The 18161-nt window shown below is 40.6% G+C and overlaps 1 protein-coding gene across 2 annotated transcripts; it reads right to left on the bottom strand.

The window, feature by feature from the left end:
- Window positions 1–3979: 3979 nt before the first annotated feature.
- PDIK1L (PDLIM1 interacting kinase 1 like) lies at window positions 3980–14622 on the bottom strand. 2 transcript variants are annotated; one of them, XM_065930109.1, is made up of 3 exons: window positions 14522–14622; window positions 11951–12252; window positions 3981–8013 (listed from the first exon to the last, which is right to left on the bottom strand). In XM_065930109.1, the coding sequence occupies exons 2-3, from the start codon at window positions 12233–12235 to the stop codon at window positions 7273–7275; spliced, it is 1026 nt and encodes a 341-aa protein (XP_065786181.1). In that variant the 5' UTR covers window positions 12236–12252; window positions 14522–14622; the 3' UTR covers window positions 3981–7272. The 2 variants fall into 2 exon arrangements, with proteins under 2 accessions (XP_065786182.1, XP_065786181.1); XM_065930110.1 differs by lacking the exon at window positions 14522–14622 and having other exon boundaries at window positions 3980–8013.
- Between the last annotated feature and the right edge of the window lie 3539 nt (window positions 14623–18161).

Here is an 18161-nt window from a genome sequence, read left to right as displayed (position 1 = left end):
CAGTCTGACTTCACTTTGAAGGGATGATGTTTGTAGCCACTGGAAGATAACATAGTGGTGTGGTTATTGAACCAAAGGAATTTATGTTTTGTAACTTGGTTACTTTTATTTTGCATTTTGTTAAAGTATTAAATACTGTTTTCCTGTTTGGGAAAAAAAAAGAAGCCCTGCCTAATACTTTTTAATTGTATGGTTGGAACTTCACATTATTGAGGACTGGAATTTTATGAAGTTTCCTAGGGAAAAAAAAATATCACCCATTCAAGACATACTTTTAAGCTTTGTTAGATCCAGAATACCCTTTTGCCTAGGACTACTTTGGCCTTGCTCCCTGGTGGATGTACTCCTGTGATGTGTTTGGGGAGCTCTCCACTCTGACTGATAGGAGCAGCGATCATCTATGGTCTTGTGAGCTGGGAAGGTTATTCTGCCTGACCCTTTCATTCTTCTTGTTCTCAGGTAGCTTCCTCACAAGGATGTACTGATGGGTGCCCAGCCAATGTCTTGAAAAAGCTCTACCGCAGGTGTCTGAAGTTCTTTCTCTGTTCAGCTGTCTCTCTCCCATGAATTCTAATTGGCATGGCCTCCCTGAACTCTAAATGCTGCCTCCTCAACTCAAGAATTGCTGGACTTGGTTTAGCTGTCGCTTCCCTGTATAGCAGCCTGAAGAGTCTCTACTGGAAGTGAGTTGGGGCAATCAAAGGACTCCTAATTCAATTCCTTTCTCCCAGGGATTAGTGTCCTGAACTTGTTGTTCAGTGTCTGACATTTTAGCTGTTTAAAGCAGGAAAAGTAATCTAGGCCCTGTCACTCCATAATGGCCAGAAGAAGTTATCATTTTGGGTTTTTTTAACCTCCCTAGGTTAAATATTCTAATATGTGGCTGGAGTTGAGAACCACTATAGTGTATTTTTATTATTGGAGTTTTAGCCCCTACTGCCATGTTTTTCCCTTGCCCCCTTGCAGCTGTGATTTTACCATCACGTCTCAGACCATACTGATTAACTCACATTCTCCCTGCCTTATACCCAAAATGGCATGGTATTCTTGGATTTGGTACTTATGAGTACTCTCCAAATTTCTAGGCACGGTTCTCCATGTCAGAGAGAGAAGACATTCTGACTTGCTATTAATCATGTTATCCACAAAAAGAAAGAGGGAAGAAAACTGGGCTAAGGAGATTGTTAGTTGAGAACTATATCTATGGGCTTCCTTGGTGGTCCAGTGGTTAAGAATCCCCCTGCCAATGCAGGGGACATGGGTTCAATCCCTGGTCCAGGAAGATTCCATGTGCCATGGAACAACTAAGCCTATATGCCACAACTTCTGAGCCCACATGCTGTAACTACTGAAGCTCAAGGCCTAAAGCCTGTGCTCTGCAACAAGAGAAGACACTGCAATGAGAAGTTTGCACACAGCAACGAAGAAGTTTGCTCACCACAACTAGAGAAAAGCCCATGTACAGCAAAGAAGACCCAACACAGTCAAAAATAATTAATTAATTAATTTGGCTCAGATGGTAAAGAATCTACCTGCAACGCAGGAGGCCCAGGTTCGACGCCTGGGTCAGGAAGATCACCTGGAGAAGGAAATGGCTACCCACTCCAGTATTCTTGCCTGGAGAATTCCATGGACAGAGGAGCTTGGTGGGCTACAGTCCATGGGGGGGCAAAAAGTCAGACATGATTGAGCAACTAACACTTTTCATACCTCTGGAGGGTATAAAGGCAAAGAGGCAGGCAGGACAGAACATTATAGTCATGGAATATAGATACTTTTCAAATATTGTAGAAAAATAAGCTAAATTAAATAAAAAATACAAACAAAACTTGCTATTAGGGGTGTAAATTAGTAGTAAAAGTAGCTCAGAGTCACTCCCTGAGTCTTCCAAAGAGAATGGGAAGCAATCATTTGTTGATTCTGCTGTGCATTTCTGCATGCAATATCGCATTTCATCTTTGAGGTGTTCTGAGTCACTTATCATCTCTATTTAATACATGAGGGAAGCTATAGATTTGAGAGGTTAGGGAACTCATGAAAGACATACGGCTAGTAACAGAAAAGTAGTGTCTGATTTCCAAGTCTGTGTCTTTTCCCTCTCTGTCTCTGACCACAGCTGTCATGATAGTTTCCAGCTCCAATGCATATTTATTTACAAAACATCTTTATTTGACTTTCCCTGTGGCTCAGACAGTAAAGAATCCACCTGCCAATGCAGGAGACCTGGGTTTGATCCCTGGGTTGGGAAGATGCCCTGGAGAAGAAAATGGCAACCCACTCCAGTATCCTTGCTTGTTGAATTCCACAGACAGAGGAGCCTGGCAGGCTACAGTCCATGGGGTCGAAAAGAGTTGGACATAACTGAGCAACTTACACACTTTAGTATAAATCACTGGAGAAGAGTGTGAAAATTCTAAGTCCAGCTTGATGAATTTTCACAAAGTAAACATACCCTGTCTAACCAGCACTCAGGTCAAGAAACAAAGTGGTTCATGCACCCTAGAAGTCTCCTCACATATGTCCCACTTTCAAACCAGGAGAAATAACATAGAGGTACTCAGTGGAGCCTATAGCTCAGGCTACCTTAACTTGGGGTCCATGTAAGCATCTATAAATCCCCCGAAATTACAAGCATTTTCCCAAAGAGAGGATGTAGTGCCTTCATCAGATTCTCCTGAAAAGGGACAAGAATAAAAGTTACCACTTAAGACTGGCTCAGAGGGAATATAACCATTCATTCATTGTATCATCAAAATCACAACACAGTACTAGCTATGGCTACCAACTGAGGGTTTAATGTGCCAGGCATTTTATGTTTATTATCTCTGACCCTTACAAAAACTCTGAAATGTAAGTATTATCACCTCTATTTTACAGATATGGGAACACAGGTTTAGAATGAAGTTACTTGTCCAAGGTCTCACATTATTGTGTAGGTATTCGTGAATACTAGCATTCAATATGAGACCTGCTACAGCAAAGCCTGCGCTTCTGCGGTGAGATCACGATGCCTTCAGCAATATTAAGTTGCCTAACTTCTGCTCAGAACAAGCTAAGCTTGAAATACCAGGGCTGAACAGGAAATGAAAGAGTGACATCTCAAGCCCGGGCAATTTTTTAAAAAAAACAAAAAAACAGTTCCCTTCTAACCAATGACAACTGCAAAAGGGAAAGTGCTGCCTTTAAAAGAGGCACTTTGCCCTTCAAGAGGTGTGGCCTCCAAGAGGTGTGGCTGTTAGGTTTTTCTCTAGTGGGAGTTACTATCAAACCACAAGCCAACTGTCTATCATTACACTGCATTTTGAGAGGACACCAATGATTGGTCGACTAAGAGAGCAACATTTGAAATTTAAGAAAAGACCAAAACAACCTAAGGTCTTTACTTCAGTAAGAAAGATAAAGCTTTGTCAGAGAAAACTCTGAGTCAGCGTCAGAGATTAGGCACGAAAAACCCTGTGTTAGGTAAAACCTTGACTTTCCTAACTGGTGTTAAGTTGCTTTTAATTCTTCAAGAAATTAGCCCCCATTTGAAAAGATATGTAAAAACTATGTGAAAATGCTTTGTAAACTGCAAAGGAAATGGCTAGCAAATAGTTTAAAAAAATCCCCAAACTCTATAAACATAAAGCAAAAATTATCTGCCTGCAAAGGCTATACCAGGAGGTGGTAGAGTTAGAAGCAGCCACAATTTTGACTCCTACTTTCCTACTCATCACTAGGTCACATGTAGAATTAATGTTTTCTATCTCTCATTTTTCCTCTGCTAGTCCATTGGATGATTAAGTACACTGCATCATCTGTACTTTATTTTGGAGAAGACATACATTATAGAACCTGTAAAAGAAAAGAATGGCTCAGATGACTTTTTATATAGAAAATAAACCATATATTCAACTTAAAAGATTGAAAAATTACATTCGCTCAGTATATTTACTACACTTCATTCTGAGTCTGAGATGCATCCTCAGCTGAATGAGATAGAAAAATGAAAAAAAAAAATCATTTATTTCAGGCAATCCAAGTTCTTCTAATACAGCAAGCTTTAAAATTTTAGAGACCTTGAAATATTGAAAGAAACTCCTATAATTCAGTCATCTTTTCCTCAGTAACAGCTTCTATTATAGAAAGTTTCATTTAATAGATAAGGCTAAAAAAATATTGCTTCAAATTTTATATGCCGTATTTTATATCTATGAAGTAAAGCATTCTACTCACAGAGCCACCAAAGCAGCAATGTAATTTCCAGGGTTTTTTTGTTGAATCTCACTTTATTAAAAAAAAAACAAACAAAAAACAGTCATGAACAATAAATTACAATCATTTCCCCCTTTTATAAATTCTTCATAAAATATATTTGACAATTTTAAAAGAAAATTTCAAAAGTTGCTTTTGTTTTTGAAGTGCTGATGACTTATTTTTTGACCATTTTGTCATGCTGGTGAATTATTTGTAGCTGCTACAATAGTTTGATTGATAAACATTTTACAGTTAAAAACAACAACAACAACAACAAAGAGGAAAAAACAGACCAGCAGAAAGAACTATTCAGTGTGCTATTTATCTGACACTTAACACTTACTTTATCATAATGACAAAGTATCCCTTAGCACCAAAAAACTACAGGAACCCCATCCTTCTAAGTGATAACTAGTGCAAAATAACATTCTAGGAACTAACTGTACAATCCCATTATTTTAACTGGCCACAGCTGCCTATAAGCTTATTTGAAATATTTGGTCTTTTTTCAATTAAGACAAATTTCATAAAACACTATAAACCATGGCAAGAGACTCTGAGGAACAATTGTTTATTGAGTACCTATTATGGGCAAGGCACTGTGCCCAAACTCTTGCTTTCATTTTTCCTCTAAGCAATATCCAGGAATTTCCAAGTTTCACTTTATTTCTTACTCCTTGCTGGAAAAGACCATGGCTACATGCCATTTTTAAACTGTCATTTTTTCAACTGATCTTTAGTGCTGAGCACACAGTAGGTACTTAATAAATACCTCCTGACTGAAAGAATGAAGACAAAGAATTTACCATCATTTTTCTTGGTATCATAGGCTATTTAGAATACAAGGACTTAAGAAAATTTCAGAAGAAACTTCCTGATCACCTCATATCCTTACCACCAATGAAAGGAATAATTCCACTTCACAGGTAAATTAAAATAGTTTTCAAAATAAATTATAATTGTTAACTATTTTAAATGAGGTGGGACCAAATGCTATCTACTTAGGAAACCGTGACATGTAGCTATTTGAAGAGCAAATGAAGCATTGGCATACCATCACCTAAGTCATCATGAATCTCTGCTGAAGTGTCATGTTATTGATAAGACATTGTAATGCTTTTTTATTTCCAGTAACTCAATCTACTGGGCCAGATCTGTGTTCTACTAATTTGGTGATCCGGAGGGTCAATTATCATGAAGTTCCAGTGTATTTCCACCTCCAATTTTAATTCTTATAATTATTAGCTTGGAAGTAATGTTAAATGTACTTTTTTTTTTTCATTCAAGAGGTTTTAAGCAAAACCTTGCAGTCTAAATTTTAAACTTCACACCAAGTAATGCATAGTTCAGAAATTTTTTGTACTCCAATTTTTTGTGCTTTTCCACCTTTTATAGTCCCCTGAACACATTTTAAATAAGGAAAAAATTATGGTAGGAATATTCCAAAAGTTGTGGAAGTTCAAGAAAACTGAGGAGACTATGTGAACTATCAATGATTTCAATATTCTAATATCTTTAAACATTTTTTTTTTTTTTACTTTTGACCAAAGATTCTAGTGCTTTATAAAGATTAACCTATATACAAATGGTCTTAAGGTATTAACAACCTTAAAGGCTAATGATCTGTTTTAGGAAAACTTTCTTCCTTTAGATTTGAACTATCTGCATTTACAGGGAAAAAAAAAAACTGGAGACAATCATATGGGGTTAAAAACCAGACTGACTTCAAGAATAATAATGATCTATTGGTTCTTCACATAGACCATACCAAGTGATTGTATAAAACTGATAACCTTTCTATTTGAAAGACATAACTGATGCCACAGTATTTTATCCATTTGCCAAACGGTATAGGTATCACCTCCCACCTTAGAAAAAGGTGGTCAACACTGAATACAACCACATCACTACCATTACTGTGTCAAATTAGACAAGAGAAAACAGCATTAGTGCTAAAATGAAAGGAATTCCAGTGATTAAACAGGAGACCATATTAGAGCAGGCAATGTGAGGGTAAAACTCATTTGGTTTCTTCAGCTTTACACTGAGGCTTAGACAAAGTCTTGAAAATAAAAAGTTAATATATATCAATTACTATAGTTTATATACAGCAAAGTTTTCAGAAACAGAAGAATCCTGTGTGCAGACTTATATTAGATTGCAGATGCTCAAGTGCAGTCATGTCCCAATGCAGTGGTTTAATTGGTTAATTGAATGCTTGGTTACCTAAAGAAGGTATGACTAAATCATCAATGTCCTTGCTAACCTGTACCACACTGATTGCATGGCTAATTCAACTCCTGCAGCTATAGGGCACTGGAGAGCTCAAACAAACTTCAGCAGCTTTGGATCACTTACTTTCACTTACGTTTAGCCAGATAATTTTGGACTCTCCAAAATGATGTCTTAAAAAAAGCTGTATAACATTATAAAAATAAAAACTTAGTATGATTTCATTAGAGGGAGGGACAGGGTAGGAAGAGGGAAAGTTCTTTTATTTTTCATCACTGATTTCACCAGCAAATCTCAAAAATCCAAACCTACATCAAATAATTTAAACAGAAGTGGCATTTTTTTTTCATATGGAATGCAAAATGCACACATTCACATACTTACATATACATAAATATATACATATATGTTTCCTTTACAAAGCTTCAAAGGTTGCATTACCAGCATGCAAACCTTTTTTTCCATGGAAATTCCTAATACTGACAAGGAATGTCTAAAATACTTGAGACATATTTCCAGAAAACTGGACTCTTCTTGGCTCTTATAGAGAATTTTCCTGCCAAACTTCTACCAATGGTCATTTAAAAAAATTTACATCCACATTGGTAATACACTTTTAAAACATATTAATAGAATGGCCAGCTTGGACTTAAGAAAAATGAGGAAAAAAAAATCCCACAATAAAATCTAAACCCTTAAAAGGTGGAGTTTAGCTTTTTATATTCTGTTTCAGCCACATTATGTTGCATCACTGTTAAAACAGAAGCAGCATATCATCCAAGATATTTGCAAATAATATATGTGTCACGTTTCCCAGCTGCTATCTTTAAATGCAATTTGTACTAATCTGAGTTCTAGTTCAAAAGCATCTGGACGATCCTGAGGGTTTGCAGCCAGCATTTCCTTAATCAGTTGTTTCATTCGCCCATTCATAGACTTTTTCTTCACAGGAATGAGAAGTTCCATCTTGGGATTTTCCAGAAGTGCCTCCCCAACAGGCACAATCTCAGTTCCTTGTTTTACATAACTCCCCAAGAGTTCCTTCTTTGTCTCTGTGTCTATGAAGGTGATCCTTTCCAGCATTGCCCAGATAATAATCCCCAGAGCAAAGATGTCAGCTTTTGCTGTATAATGTCCCTCCCACACTTCAGGAGCCATGTAGAAATCTGTTCCACAAGCTGTAGAAAGGAAACACTTGTTTACGCTGACAGGTTCTTCTGGATTCTGCCCAGATGCTGAACAAACTTTACTAAGACCAAAATCAGCCACTTTCAGGGTAGGTTCCAAGTCACTGGTATCCAACCTGCTTTGAGAAATCAGGATGTTATCAGGCTTCAGATCTCGATGGATGATCTGGTTTTTATGCAAGAAAGCCAGGGCACTGCTCAGCTGAAGCATAAAGCTGGTGTTAGTTTTACGATTGGGTTTCCTGGACAACAGATACTCATTCATATCTCCTCCATCACAAAAATCCATCACGAACCACAAGTAATAGGCGCTTCTGGGATCAAAGGCAATTTCTCCTTTTAGTGAAGTCTCTACAAGCTATAAGAAAGAAAAAAACAGATTATAATCATCTGCACAATTTATATAAATCAGTGATAGAGAAAGAGTCACTGGCTGAGTTAGTCTCTAATTTTAATTGGAAATTCCATGAATACTTTATTTGTTCAGTGCTTTCATATGTGCATTTATTTTAAACTTTAGTACTGCAAACTGTCACTTTGTCCCTAACAAAAATACAACAAATTTCTAAGTCAAGAGGTGAAAACTTAATAAAAAAGTTATATTTTGAGATGTGTCCAACCGCCTGTACATTTGCTGCATGTGTCAATGGAGCTGAATTCTAACTGGCTAGCTAATAGCTTCCTGAAAAGATCAAAGTTTCAGCACCTAGACCTGGGAGATTGCCAGCTGGGGTATAAACATCAATTAGGACATTCTATTCCATAAAACTCCCTGAAATCTACTTCTTGCTTATTGCACTTACATTATCAACATAATCTGTGAAACTAAGAGAAAATTATGAAGGAATAACTAGTTGCTACAGAAATAAAGTGCTCCTGTAGTCACTGATGAAACTAAAGACTGACATCATTATTGCAAGAACTTCTATAAGCAGAATGCAAATATGGTGGCTATCTCTATCAATAGATGGCTTCTAAAAACCAATTTATAAAAATCACATATGCATTTTGATATAAAAATTCAAAACTAAGCTTATATATTTGATACAAGCTGAAAATCTAGAATAAAGCACAGTTTTACTTATATCATTATCTAATTATAACTCTCCTACTACCTGAAATTCAAGAATCTCAATTACTTCACTGAACATGAACTGTTATTTTAAATTACAGTGCTTTGAAAGCATTTGTCCTATGGTGTCCTTTTCAGGTTCACAGGCTGAACAGAAACTCATTAGGGAAGGTGAAGAGTTGTTGAGGAGTGAGTGAGCTGTTATAAATCTACTAGTATTTCATCTTTTCGGTGGGCAGAGGCAAAGAACACGTCTCCATGCTGCCTCCCCCATGGCAGCCATAATTGCAATGGTCTGCAGAAGTCTTCTTTACATACATTTTCTCTGTTGCATGTGTTTGCCACTGAGACAGAAAATGAAAGAACGGAAAGGTTCAGATCACACAATTATACCAGGTGCACTGTTACTAAATATGCTCAGATTAAAGGTGAGCATAATCACTCTTCCATCATGTCCTCTTTTCATTCTCAAAAGCAAAATTCCTAAATAGCTTTGAGCAATGCAGAGTTCCAGCATTCAAATAATGGTTTAGAGTAAAGCCAGATAGTAGATATTTTAGGCTTGACAAGTCACATAAGGTCTCTGTTCCATATCCTTCTTCTTTAAAAAAAAACTCTTAAAAAATGTAAAAACTATTTTTAGTATCCAGGCCATATAAAAACAGGCTGAGGGCTATAGTTTGAGGGCCCCTGGTTGAGAGTTACAGAAATACAGAGCCCAATCTGCTTACTGTCATGTGCAGAGGGCGTCAGCCATTGGCTGTCTTGCCTAAAGTCCTTTAACAGCTTCCCTGTTCTCTTAGGCTACAGTCTAAGCTCTTTAACATGGGCTGTGGGAGCCTGTGCACTCTCACCCTGCCGATTTTTCTAGTCTCACCTAAAACAACTCTCCTTGTACACTGCAGTCTTATTATCTTCTTTCAGTTCTTAGAATGTTTCGTGCCTTTTGCTTCTAGACATTTGTATGTACAGTTCTTTCTGCCTGGGAAGTTTTCTCACTCACTCACCTGGCTAATTCCTCTTTACCTTGCAAGTTTCGGTTGAAACAGTTCAGAATTCCCGAACCTCAGGATTATGTCAGGTTGCCTACTACATGCGCCTACACCATCCCGTACTTTTCATTCATGACACTCATGATAAGTATACATATTGGCCATAAAGTTCCTATGCATAAGATGTGTCCTCTGTTAACTGTTTGTTTTACATTTCTTCTAGGTGAGGTTTTTAGCTATCAGGAACTGACTGAATGATTCCAATTGAGAACAAGAAAGGTATCTAGGAATACATGGAGGGAAAAAAATGTAGAGAATAGTGAAGACCATATGTAGAGATTCTGTCATCACAATATAGATTTGTTTGGTTTTACCACGTGTAAATATTTGTTGTCTTTACTAGTGTAAATTTAGAGAAGGCACTTGCTAATGTGTTGGTGAATGTCTGGTTAACTAAATAAATCTGTAGAAAATATAATTTTATTAGAGTTGCTTACGACTGAGTCCTTCCTATGTGCCAAGTACTGTGTCTGCATCACCTCTTATTTTGACAAGTCCCATGGAAGGTAGAAATTATTATTCCTTACGTTTGAAGACACAGATGCTGGGAAAAAATGGGTTATTTATCCAAGCTATTTATATAGCTAGCAAAAAATGCCATAAGTCAAACACAGGTCTATCAGGCTTTAAAAAGATAAAATAGATTACTAAACAAAAAGGTACTTTACATTTAAAAAAAAAATGACTGAATCAAGGCTTTACATCTTACAGCCTTGAAAGATTAGCTAGCTAATACCTAGTTATTATAACAGTTGCTCCATCTGGACTCAAGGATACCATCAGCATTAAGCCATATGTTTAAATATCCTTGCATTTATAGTTCAATTATGCATTTCAGTCTCCAAAATTCAATGCAAAGTCCAACAAGGTTCTAGTCACTTTTATGTGGAATGTGGTAAGAATGTTTCTGATTTTTTTAATCATTGTAACTTATCTAATAAGCACTTTTAGAAGAATACAAAGTAAAACAAATAAAGACTAAATAGTTACATTTATATTCCCTATCTTAAGAGAGAAAACTTTAGGGCATAGCTTGCAGTAAAATTAGGTTCTCAAGGCTGATATTTTTTCACCATACAATGAAACTTGCAGGTTTTTAATTACACAGAATAATGTGTTTTGTTGTTCCTAGAACAAAAGTTTTTGCTGTTTTAAAACAGACTTTTGTACCCTGATGGTAAATTCTGAATTTAGACACACTCGTGGAAAGTTGTTCGTGTTCCAAAATGACTGGACATAAGAAATTTTGCTCTGGCCTTTAACTAGAGCTATGTCTGAAGTATATTTTCTCTTCAAGTATAGACCTACTAGAAATTTTGATCTATGGCAGAAATCAACCTTAAAAAAACCCCCAGATTTTCTGTTTTCCTATATTAATGCTTTCCCCAAGTCTACAAAAGAGTAATCTGGAGGCAAAAGAGTAATCTGGAGGTTACAGAGCACACACTTTAGCTGCCAGATAGTCCTACATTTAGCTCCCAATTCTGCCACTTGCTATGTGATTCTGGATCAATTCAGTATCTATTCTAAGCCTCAGTTTCTTCATTTGTAATGATGATAATAAGAGTACATTTCTCATAGGACTGTTCTGATCAGAGTATGGAATGAGTAGGAAGCCAAATGTTAAGTCGTTAGTAACATTCAGGTGCTAAGCCACATACTCCATGAAAATTCAATGGAACTGCATGGTTAGGATCTTAAATAACCTTCTAAAACAGCAGAGGATCTAAAACAACCTTCTAAAACATGAACATGAGTTCATGGCAGTGATAAAGAAAAGCCCAGTTACCTACGGGTACTACTACTGGTTGCAGAGTTTTCCCTTTTCTTCTGTCTTTTGTTCCAAAAAAAGTTGATTTCAAATAAGTGAAATAATTAGACTCTAGTCTCAATCACCTCTCTAGTTCCTATGCTGTCCCGTTCCTATGCAGATTGGCAAGTATCATGGCATAACAGGTGGCTTATGTTATTTTTAGGTATTTGCATCACAGGTTTAAATAAAACCTTGTTTTAGAGGAAACGTCTACTCAGTTCTTGGCAGACCCCTATCTATTCCTAACTATACAAACACCTGCACTTAAGAGTAGAAGTTCATCTGACTCTTTCATTTCTCTTGCTGCTGACCAATGCTACGTTCAGATCATTTCTATTTCCCATTCACCCACACATACCTGTAAATAAAGGGAAGAATTAGAGCCGTGGGACATCTTTTGCACCATCCCATCTTTTTGTAGGATGCACTCCTCCAAGTGAATCACATTTGGATGTTGGCTCTTGATACTGCTTAGTGCCCAGAACTCACGCAGGGCTAGTTCAACATTTTCAGGTGCGTGGCATCGGATTTTCTTCACTGCCACCCGTGCAGAAGTCTTTCTGATGACGGCTTCATATACAACACCGTAACTACCTCGGCCTACCTCCCGTATTAGATCGTACTTTGGCTGGCTACTCACCATCTTCAAGGTCAAGGTTTCTAGAAAAATGAACAAAGTGCTCTGCTGAAATTAAGTATACCTACTGGCTTCAATTTCTTCGTATGCATGATTTAGTAGTTATCATCTGTCTCACTGTCTGCAGTGCTTGAATAATATTTGCTATACACTGGGCAAATGTAAATATTTTTATAATAGTAACACTACTATTTAATAATAGTAACAGTAATGTGGTACTTACCATGTATCAGGAACTGTCCTGAGCATTTTATATATTAAGCTCATTTAATCCTCACAACAATATTATGAGGTAGATACTAAGCATGATGGGGCTTCCCTGATAGCTCAGTTGGTAAAGAATCCGCCTGCAATGCAGGAGACCCTGGTTTGATTCCTGGGTCTGGAAGATCCCCTGGAGAAGGGAATGGCTACCCACTCCAGTATTCTTGGGCTTCCCTCATGGCTCAGCTGGTAAAGAATTCGCCTGCAGTGTGGGAGACCTGGGTTTGATCCCTGAGTTGGGAAGATCCCCTAGAGAAGGGAAAGGCTACCCACTCCAGTATTCTGGCCTAGAGAATTCTATGGACTGTATAGTCCATGGGGTCACAAGGAGTCTGACACGACTGAGCGACTTTCACTTCACTTTCACTGAGCATAATAGCTCATTTGTAGATGAAGAAACTAAAGCACAGAGTTTAAGCAACATGCCCAAGGTCAAACAGCTAGTAACTGGGAACCTGGGATTTGAAACCAGGCCATCTTGCTCTGACAACCTCTTACATGAACTGCTTCAAAACACCACTGCTAAACATAAACCAAAAAGTTCATATTCTTATTTACTGATCATGAAAAAACAATAAAAACTCCTGCTTCCCCTGAAAACTGATACATATAAAAGTTCCTAAAAATGGCAAAACTCACAGTTAGAAACACAAACACCTGGCTTAGGTTTAGGTACTGAGACTGTACAGAAGTAAGAATGAGTAGTTATTTTTCTTTTTTAAAAGTAAATGATCAAACTATACACATCCCTATTTTAATTTTATTTCCTTATTTCTTGCAAAATAAAGTCTGTGGAGAAAAATATTTCTTTACAGATAAACGAAGCTACTTAGAATATGGTTATTGTTCTTCTTGTTTCAACAATAGCTATTTAGATCTAGGTCATTTTTGCCTATGAGAACTATCCTGCATATTAAGAGGTTCTCTGAGAGAGTTCTTTGGAATTCAACTTGCTAAATCAATTAAAGGCAAGGGCAAAGAAAGGCCTTGCGTGGAAACACTCACGTGTTGAATTAAGAGTTTGAAGAGTGCCTCCTCACTCTCTGAAGACTGTCAAGATTCTAATGAGCTTCAGGAACCAATTCTCATTTGTAGAATGCCAGCATGGGCAAGAAAAGTTACCTGAGATTGTACAATTTTTATAGTGTACGGTTTAGGGGAACACAAAGCGACCGACAAACAGAACCTGTCAAGTTGGGGCCAGTCATTTTAAGTCGATAGAACAGATTTAATAAAGAAAATGAAAGCTTCTGAGATTGCTTTTAGTCCCACTTCCTCTAACTGGACACCGCTCTTCAAATTCCTACAGTATTTCCGAGTGTCGGATTTCCTGCCACAGAATTCTCTGCCCCAGCTACACAGTGGACATTCGTTCCTGTCCTCCGTGGATCGCCAATTCCTATCCATCTCAAAGTGGCTCGTGCCTTGAAAGCTACCCCATACCCCCCCTGAATAAGTGGGAAGGAGGGTGTCTGTGAAGTCTTTGAGATCCTGGGTCAAAACACAGCGCCGTGATGCACACCGTGCGAACCTCGGGGAGTTGGGACGGCATCCCCCCGGGCCCTCGCGCCTGCACCCGGCGCTCGGACACTGGCCGGCCCGGCTGTACACCTGCTGGCGCCCGGGAAGGGCCAGTCCCGGGCAGAGGTGTAGCCCGACGCGGCGGCTCAGGGCCCCGCTCATTGGCCAAGTATCAGGCCCTCCCCTTCTTCGGCGGCTTCCAGAGAAAACCCGGAGGGGATCCTCTCACGGCCCTTCACCCGGAGGAGCCAGTCCTGCAGCTGCCCCGACTCCTCCGGGTCGGCGGCTGAGGCCCGGGGCCTGGGGAGGAGGCCACAGGGCAGAAGAGGAGGCCGCGGCTGGGGCCGGTGGCCTGAGGGGTGCGGGCCGGAGGCCTGAGGCGCGCGGGGCCTTCCCCGGGACGACTCCGCTGACAGCTTAGTGACAGGTCGCCTGGGGCGGGAGGCACGTGCAGGGCCCTCGGCTCTGCAGCAGGGTCTCTCTGCCGAGCCGAGGGGCCAGATTTACCTCAAGGTAGCCGCCGCCGCTTCTCTCTCTCACGGGCTCTGCAGGCCGCCATTATCAGGGAGCTCGCGCCTCCGCCGTCGCGGCCTCCAGTCAGAGGCCGGCGCGCGCCCCCGTGGTGCGCGCGGACACACCCCCTTACGCCTCGCGGCCCCGCCCCCCTCCGGCTTTCCGTAGCGCGAGTCGGGCCGCCGAGCGCCGGTCCTGCGGGGCGCGCGCCTGGCGCTCCGCTGGCTTCACGACTCCCTTGGCTTTCAGGAGCCGGGGGGAGTTGCGGAAGGCGGTAGCGCGCTCTGGAACGCACCACTTGTGCCCCCTCCCCGCGGGGGTGGCCGGGAGCGGCGAGGCCATTCCACGCCCTGTGGCTTGGTCGCCCTCTAGCCGCAGCGGGCGCCCGCGGCCCCGGCAGTGGTTCCTAAGCCGCAGGTCCGAGCTGAGGGAGGTGCGCGCGCCTGGCGCCCTCCCCTCCCCCGCTCCGCCCCCATTCCTGACTTTACCGAGCTGCGGGAAGGTGTGCGGGCTCGCTGGGACGGAAGGCCTCGGGCATCTTCTCACGCGCCGGGCTGGGATGCCTGAGGGACGCGGGCCTCTTCTGGGGCCCCGCGGGGAAGCACGGCCCGAGCTGGGAGGTCTGGCGTCCGCCCCGCCGGCAGGGAGGCTGCACCTTTTGTCAGAGTCACTGAGCCATATTTGCGCGCTGTGCAGTAGCCGAGGCGGCGGCAGCGCGGGACTGGGTGCGATCATCTGGGAAGACGCGGTCCCCTGCTCCGCCGGCGCGGTGGTATCTCCCTTAAAGAACCCGGCGCCTCATTGTTCCACGGCTCTGCAGCCGGGAGACGGGGGCGACTTGCCCCCGGCTTGGAGAAAGGGGCCGCGGCCTCCGCGCACGCCCTGCCTGGCTGCGGCACCCGCGGGCTGCACGTGGAGAGTCGGGACAGCCCCCTCCTTGCGCAGCTAGCGGCAGAAGTCTGGGCCGGCCTGGACCGAGATTAACAGCGAGGACGGCCGTGCTAGGGGCCCGACGGTCAGCCTGAGTCACTGGGGCCCCGGACTGCCGGTGGCCAGATCCAGGCCCGCGTTCACCAGCCATCTCTGGTCTGTCAGTTGCTCAAAGACCCGGACCGATCGGTCATTTAGTTAGTTTCACGGATCAGTAAGCAACCGCCAGAAACGTCCACTCCTTCACGGATTTAATCCGCACCTAGTGTTTGTCAATAAAGTGGTTGTTTCTCCTCCCAGTGCTGTATAAGGCATGATGCGCAAAGAATCCCTGTTAACTGCCCTCAAGGGTCAACCAATTACCCATTTTATTTTCTGTCCTCCATTTATGGGTCTCCCGAATGTCTGGGACTGGGTTAAGTCTTTAAATGATCTCTCCTAATCCTAAAGAAACTCCACAAGAGCAGGACTTATTACTAACCCTGTTTTTACAGGTAAGGACGCAGACTTTTGCATTCTTTGATGGAAAGGTGTTTTTTTTTTTTTTTTTTTTTAGGGGGCACTTGCCTTGAATACCCTCTCCCCTGGTGTAAATTCTCCTACTTATCCCGACCAAAAAAAAAAAACCACCCCCCCGCCCCGCCCCAAACCTTGCTCTGTAATCTGTTCGATTTTCGCCCTGAATGTCATTTACCAGTCTTTGGCTGTCTACTAGGACTTCTGATATATTCTAAGGTTTGGTTTCTGTCCTTGAGAGGGAAAGTTGAGGGCTCTGTGTAGACAGCTGACTATCTGTGTGGGTAATTGATCAGAATCAGGAGTGGTATCTCCTGATACCAAAGGAAACTTTACTTTTTGTTTATCTCAGTCACTAAATACAAGAATCTCTCCTCTCAAGGTGGTTGCAGAACTTGAAATCCACTCCCATAATCCAAAAGTTAGGAAACTGACCCTAAAGCCTGTGAGGTGGACGTTTTAGTAATTTGGGGTGTCCTCTTTAGAAAAAAGATTACAAAATGGGCCTGTGAATATAGTGCTGGGGCCTTGGAAAGTATCTCTGTAAAGATTACATTATGTGCTGTGCTAAGTCCCTTCAGGCGTGTCCGGCTCTGTGTGACACCATGAACTGTAGCCCTGCAGGCTCCTCTGTCCATGGGATTCTCCAGGCAAGAATACTGGAGTGAACTGCCTTGCTCTCCTCCAGGGGATCTTCCTGCATTGGCAGGTGGGTTCTTTACCCCTAGCGCCACCTGGAAAGCACCTAAGATTACCATATATCACTATATTTGCACATAAGCCTGGTAAGAGACTCAGAGTTTCTGGGGACAGGAACCTTGTCTGTGATTTATCCACTGTGATTTATTTATCCACTGTCTGACATCGCGCCAAAATACTCCTGTGGATAGATAGCATTGTCATACACTGCTTGTGGGAAGGCAAAATGATGTAACTCTAATTAAGGACATTTGGCAATCTATAGCCACATTACCTATGTATTTACTCTTTCACCCAGTAAACCTACGTCAAGGCTAAACTTGTAGGAGTCTATCCTCGTGATATATTGGCAAAATACAAAAAGCTCTATGCACAAGGCTATATTCATTATGGCATTTAAAAAAAAAACTATGGCATTATTTTCAATGGCAAAAGATTGGAAACTGCTCTTCTTCAGTTAACTAGCTGAATAAATTACTATACAAACACAGGCTGAAGTGCTATGCAGCTGTAAAAAGATATGTGGATAAGTTCTTATAAATAAATAGAAACTAATAAGTAGTAGTGTCCATGTATATAAGGGAAACAAGCAAGGTGCATGATAGTGTTTGTAGAAGTGCTATCTTCTGTGTAAGTAGTGGGAGGATATACATTAATTGCTTATATTTAAAGTTAAACAATGGAAGAATAAACTCAACCTTCTAAAAATTATTTGCTATGTGGGATGGAGTGGGTAGGGATGGGAATGAGGCTTCTATGAATGTACCTTATATAGTTGGAAACTATGTTAGAAACATAAATGTTGCATATTTATAAAAAGGAAGTTCAGTAGAAAGAATAAAACAGTCCATAAAAATTAAAAAATAAATGGAAACAAATGAAGTGATATAACTACACAGAGAAAATACTTTTAAGTGGCTTGTAAGTATTTTGATTATACCTCTCTAATAGGACGAAGGGCAAAGTAGAACCGCATAGAAATATTAAATATTAAATTGCATTTATTAGTCTTATTGTTAGTAATGATGCTAATATTTCTATTTTGAAGCTATGATAGGTGCATTTTTCAATAAAGTAATTATTTCAGTGGCATTAGGAATCAAGATTTTCAACAAATGAGAAGAATTACAAGTATTAAAGAAGCCTGGGATAATTTTAGATCTTGTTAGTCAGCAGAATTAATGAAATATATAAGTTTTTCCCCTTAAAAATGTATTCTCTAGCCCTTTCTGCTGAAAACACTGAGAAGCAAGGAACAACTCAGTAGTAATGAACACCCTTAGTACACAGATTTGGTGTCTAAATACCATTTTCCAGTTTAAAAAATAATTAAAAATAAAACAAAGTCAAGGTTTTTTTGATAAATGTCTGATTCCAAATCTGAATCAGCAAAGATGATGTTGGGTCATCTTGTGCCTAAAGGACAGGAAGCTATCAAAGACTATTATAGTCTTGTAAAAATGACTGAGATACCAATACAAAGGGGACC

Source organism: Muntiacus reevesi, chromosome 3 (genome assembly GCF_963930625.1).
Source record: "Muntiacus reevesi chromosome 3, mMunRee1.1, whole genome shotgun sequence".
NCBI lineage: Eukaryota > Metazoa > Chordata > Mammalia > Artiodactyla > Cervidae > Muntiacus > Muntiacus reevesi.
The sequence above is the reverse complement of the archived record's forward strand: the minus strand, read 5'-3'. Positions and strand labels throughout refer to the sequence as shown.